The sequence below is a fragment of the Macadamia integrifolia genome, chromosome 11, assembly GCF_013358625.1.
Source record: "Macadamia integrifolia cultivar HAES 741 chromosome 11, SCU_Mint_v3, whole genome shotgun sequence".
Taxonomy (NCBI): Eukaryota; Viridiplantae; Streptophyta; class Magnoliopsida; order Proteales; family Proteaceae; genus Macadamia; species Macadamia integrifolia.
This window is the reverse complement of record NC_056567.1, coordinates 21,938,489-21,944,406: the sequence shown is the minus strand read 5'-3', so window position 1 is coordinate 21,944,406 and position 5,918 is coordinate 21,938,489. Positions and strand designations below refer to the sequence as shown.

The 5,918-nt window shown below is 37.0% G+C and overlaps 1 protein-coding gene across 1 annotated transcript in view; it reads right to left on the bottom strand.

Moving 5' to 3' along the window:
- The window catches only part of LOC122092993 (transmembrane E3 ubiquitin-protein ligase FLY2-like), a 28,285-nt gene that overhangs the window by 837 nt on the left and 21,530 nt on the right, over positions 1–5,918 (bottom strand). The window contains exons 11-12 of the mRNA XM_042663275.1: positions 1,165–1,511; positions 67–183 (exon numbers count right to left, since the gene is read on the bottom strand). Coding sequence (XP_042519209.1) covers positions 67–183; positions 1,165–1,511 — 464 coding nt within the window. The remainder of the gene's footprint in view (positions 1–66; positions 184–1,164; positions 1,512–5,918) is intronic.

The window sequence follows — 5,918 nt, the reverse complement described above, 5'->3', positions numbered from 1 at the left end:
GGGTGGTGGTGGAAAAAGATGTAACAGAATGTGATAAAAAAAATCCATGAAGATCTCAACAAATACCATGCAGTCATTGGGCCGTTGTGTGAGATCAATGGCAGTCATGCAAATGACACAGTCAGTTGCATGAGTTGTATCCTGATCACATCTTCTATAATAGCTATATTTCTCAGGTAAAATCTGCCAGCCAAAAGAACAAAGCTAGTTTTAGAACAATGGTCACAGTTCATTGTGCGTACAGACTGTGGTGGAGAGATGGCAACAATTCATATAGCTTCTAATGGGACCAGTGTACAGTAGCTTGACAACTAAACTGCATGCTGGTCATAAAATGCATCGAGGACCTCCTTGAACAAGGAGCTTTATTTTCTTCATCTAATTAATTGTGAACCCTGATTCTGATGAGTAACAACCATGAAGGCAAAGAATCTTTAATCGCACATTCTACCTAAGAGGTACTAGCAATAGCAACCTTGGTTTCAAGGCAAGTGCCCAAGGCCTTTTAGAACAGATGATAATATGCCTTTCAACTTGACCAAAAAAAAAAAAAAAAAAAGATAATATTCCTTTTAAATTGGTCTTTTATGCTAATTTTATGCATGCATTTTTCTTCATACATACAAACATTATACATGTTGTATAGACTCTTACCATTTCTACCAAAAAAAAAGTATAAGACTCTTACCATCCACTCAATTGTATGCAATGATTTACATACATAAACACAATAGAACCTAATTGTATGATCATCTTTTTCTTTTTTACAAAGTTGGATCCTTCCCTTCCAGATACTAAAAAGCAAGATACAATTGCAGGACACTTAAATCCAACAGAAATCACATTTTAAACCCAGAGAATTAGACCTTAATATTATTCTCCATATAAAACATGTCCTGAACCAGCAGGTTGTCTGGTAGGAGTTGAACCAAAACAGTTCATCAGGAAATTACAAAGACTACTGGCCATGCCACTTCCTCAGATCACCTAGACGTTTTAACAACATTGGCTTATATAATTCAAAATAATAGCAGGCTGTTGATATTTAAAAGTAACACTGAAGAGCTAGTGATAATGTACGTTAAAGAGACTGATATATGAAGTATACTGACAGAAAGAAAGGACATAATAATTGCATGAAGACTATAATGAGATAATTCAAACCTGACGGGGAATGAACCACCGAGACCCAAGATAGTGTTGGGAAAGAAGAATTGATGCTTGAAGTCCCATGAATACTCCCAAACATATACACCAGTTGTTGTCATGTTCAATTCTCATGAAGTTATTTGGGCAACCGAAGACATACAATGGAATTGCAAGCCGTGTGACCGTCATGCCTACTATGTAATGAGGATGTAACGGTTTTCTCGAGTCACGGACAACATTAGTGACGATTTGAGGTATCCAAAAGGAGTACATAAGTAGAAGAATCGGCCGAAGATAATTATGAAACTCATACATGGCTAAAATGCCTCCTAGAAGAATCCCGTCTGCAAATAAAGGTATTACTGTTAAATATTATGATTCAACAGAAATTCAATCATCAAAAAACCATATCACAGGGGCACAGCCTGTTAAATAAGTCATCTTTGATGAGGAAATAGATACACACTGGAATTACCTTTGTACTTTCTGGAAAAATAACGTCACCATGTAATTATGACCTTTGTTAGAAATTAATATATAAGTTATTGTCACTGACTTGAAACAAGGGAAAAGGGATTGAATTTCCTGTCCGACTACATACCGTACTCTAGCGCCTCCCTGTGTCACTCTCTCTCCTCCCATAAGAGGGGGCAGATGTCATTTCTTAGAAGGGGGAGAAAGAGAAATGCAGAGATGCTAGCATACGCTACGCAGCCTGGCAGTGTTCTTTCTCCCTAAAAAAATAATTATGGGATGGAAAAAAATTAATTGCCAAAGCATGGAAATTTTTTTATCTAAAAATTTTCTGGGAAGATTCACACTGAAGTAGTATCGCACTGTAGAGAGAACAATAAGTAATAAACAATGAGAACTCTGGATACAATAATCAGGAAAAATGAGAACCAGATAACATGGATATGATGATGCTAACAAATTTGATAGAAAACTACAACTAGATAGCGTTGAATATGATGATCCTAACGAATATGATAGAAAATTACATTCAATTATTTTAACAGCTATCTGCAGTGAACCCTATTTTCCAGAGTTAAGAGCTTATTTTAAATGGATTACCAAAAAAGATTGCAGCATCCTGTAGGGATTAACAAAAAGGACTGATATCACCCATGAGGTGAAGCATGTTTAGCCATCATAAAGTATGACCAACATAACATTGTGGTTCAACAGAAGAGCACACAATGCGATTAAATATACAGTGGAATTACCTTTGATCAACAGGAGCACAAATGGTGGCACACAGGTTGATGCAGATTAAATGTCGAACTAGGATTTTTTTATTAGAATTACCTTCGGTTGGGTTACATATGTGTTGGGATTTTGATCCCATGTGTTATCTTTGTAATGAGCCACTTTAGGGATTCTACAAGTCCAGCCTTGTTTTAAGTCTCTCTCCTATATTATTTCAGTTTTCAACTCAGTTTAAGTTACCCAAATAGTTAAGGATAGGATTATGCCTTTCCTTTTTAGTGTCTAAGTCTAAATTTGAGTATATAAGTTTGTAAGAGGACTTAGCATTGTACACATAGTTGATGAATGAAATGTTATTGCTGCTCTCCTCCCCCATTGGTGAAGAATCTCTTGTGTGCGATCAAAGAAGTGATTGTTGTTTGATCCAATTGACACCTTGAGGTGAGAAGCCCGGGTCAATCATCTTCAAGTTTATTTTCTTCTGCTGCCATTGTGCTACTGGATTGCTCATCTCTATTCTCATTCATAGCCATTAACAAGTAAGTTGAACACAGAATTTCTGAAAATCGAACCCTAGTTTCTAGAAGTTCATATGCTACACTTTTTTTTTATCAAACCAACCATTGGATCATCTTAAATTTTTTATCACATGTTCAAGAACCCTAATCAAGAACTCGATTTGAATTTGAGAAGGTTCTGACCGTTGGATCTGACAATATTTTGGATTTTTCCATTTCAACCTTTTGCCCCTAATCCTTTTCTCACTAGGGATCGATCATATCTCCTGTTTTACCCATCCAATTGAGTTGAAACTTTCAGCAAACCTTCTTCCATTCCCTATTACACTTGGCCCTAATTCTAGCCCCATTTAGCAACCTGATTTGGTGTTATCCTAAATCACCCTAATTTAAACATTCCTTTGATTAAAAGATCTTGCTATTGGCTACTGATTTGAGCATTCAAACCAGTACTACATTAAGTGGTATCAAAGTATGGAAGAGGATGGTTCACCAAGACTGCTGGGTCCTCCTGATCTGACAGCAAAGGTCATTGAGATGTTTCAGCAACTCTCTGCTGAACAGAAGGTCATTAGTGAGAAGTTACAGAAGCTTGAGAGTCATAGAGTTACTCCGGCAAAAGACAGTAACATACCACCCAAAGGAGAGGACGTATATCAGGTACATTCTACAGTACATTGCCACAACAGGATAGGCATGGGAAGGGAAACAACCAAGGGCTCCCAACCTACTTTCAAGGATCATGTGAGGTCTTACTTCCACATTGATACTGATGAACTCCATTGACAGTCAAACAACATGCAGTCACGTAGAAGGTCCAGCTCGAACTGAAGGAGTAGGATGGTAAACATGATCCATGGGTATTTTATAACTGGTTGGTAGCTTTGGATGATTATTTTGATCGATTCCAGTTATTGGAGTCATAGAAGATGAATGTAGCTCGAACTAAGCTAGTTGGATCAGCACATGAATGGCAAAGGACTTGTAAGAGGGATCTTGAAGACAATGGTAGAGCACCCACAATGTGGGAAGAAATGAAGCATGTGTTGAAGAACAAGTCCCTACCAGAGCATATACAAAGTAGGTTCATCCTTCGACAAGATTACCACAAAAGGCCTTCAAATTTGAAGACAATTGGAAGCATTCATCAATGAAATTCGGTTTGCAAGTTGGAGATCGTTGGAAATTTGACACCAACAATGTTAAGACTGAATTCAGATTTACAATGCCGAAGGAAATTGAGAGAGCATCATTTAAAGAAAATGCCCCCAAAGTAGAAGATAAAGCTGAAATGATCACAGTTAATGATGATAAAGAAGAGGCAGTGCTTGAAGCTTCAAAGACGGAAGGTCGACAAGTAGAAGAATCTACTGATGAGGACAAAGTAGGCAAAGCTGAAAGAGTCGAAGATGAGGCAGCAGTCATGAACACTCCACAAGAAATCGTTGATATTCATGTTGTTGTTCTTGAAGAGGCAGAGCTTGTGCCTCAAGTATTCGATGAGAAGGTTACCAAAGTTGGGGATTGTAATACAAAAGTTCATGAAGAAACGATTAAAGCAGTATTACCAAATGAGGTCATGATAAAGAAAGATTTTGAGTACACTTTGCATGAAGTTGTCACTTCTCACCACCCTTGATGCTATTCTTACCAATAATTTATTGGGTTTGTGATTCCACCTCACCACTTTGAAGAGAAAACTCCTAGGGTTGAAGACTTTATTTATCTCTAACGTCCCTACGTCACCAGAGTTTTGTTTGGGAATGGTCAAAGCAACTACTCACATTTGTTTCCCCCTCATCATTGCAAAACTCGAGGATGAATTTTTTTCAAGTTGAGGAGAATTGATACAGATAAATATAGAATTGGGTTTATTTATTATAAATAAGCCTTGAATTGGGTTATATATGTATTTGGCCTTTGATCCCATGTGTTTTCTTTGTAATAGGCCTTCATGGCCCTAAAATATCGGTATTGACTATGCACACGGTATTCGTGAGTTAAGTGACTTTACTTCTGCTTTTTAATTCTTATTAAGTGCCTTAGTTTGGGCTGGATTAAGATTCTATAAGTCCAGCCTTGTTTTGAGTTTGTTTCCTTTATTATTTCAATTTCAAAATCAGTTTAAGTTACCTTATTAGTTAAGGGTTGGGTTAGGCCTTTACTTCTTAGTTAAAAATCTCTTGTGTTTGATAAAAAAACCCTTGTGTGTGATCAAGGAAGGGATTGGTGTTCGATCCAATTGACACCATGCGGCGAAAAGCCCGGTTGGATCATCTTCGCGATTTATTTTCTCTGTGCTGCTATTATGCTAATGGATTGCTGATCTCTATTCTCACTCATAGCCATTAACAAGTAAGTTGAACCTGGAATTTTTGCAACTAGAACCCTAGTATCTGGAAGTTCATGCTACAGTTTTTTTTAGATTAACCAAACCAACCATTGGATCATCTTAAATTTTTTATCACATGTTCAAGAACCCTAATCAAGAACTTGAATTGAATTTGATTGAGTGAAATTTTCAGCAAACCTTCTTCCCATTCCCTATTACACTCGACCCTATTCCAGCCCTATTTAACCACCTGATTTGGTGTTATCCTATATCACCCTAATCTGAACCTTACTTTGATTTAAAGATCTTGTTATTGACTACTAATTTGAGCATTCAAACCAGTAACACCTTAAGGTATAGACAATGGTAACCTACTTGATCAGGACGCGCCTATTGGTCATGTTCCGGCCACAGCCACTTGTTTTGGACATCGACACAGATATCCACACGACTGGGTAATTCAACCTTTTTAAAAGAAAAAAATAACAGCTGCAATAGGTGATTGCTAATAAGAGTGGCATTGCCTTCATAGGATTAGTATTGTAGGGTGGGGGGATAGCGATTGCCTACAGAAAAACTAGTTATACAAATTAGTGTGAAGAGGAAACTTTAATACAGATGCACCTAGATGATTGACTATCAGAGAAAAATAATTATTGATCCTATATAAAAGGTTGCACATTTCAAACTCTTTTTTTTTCTTTTTTTTT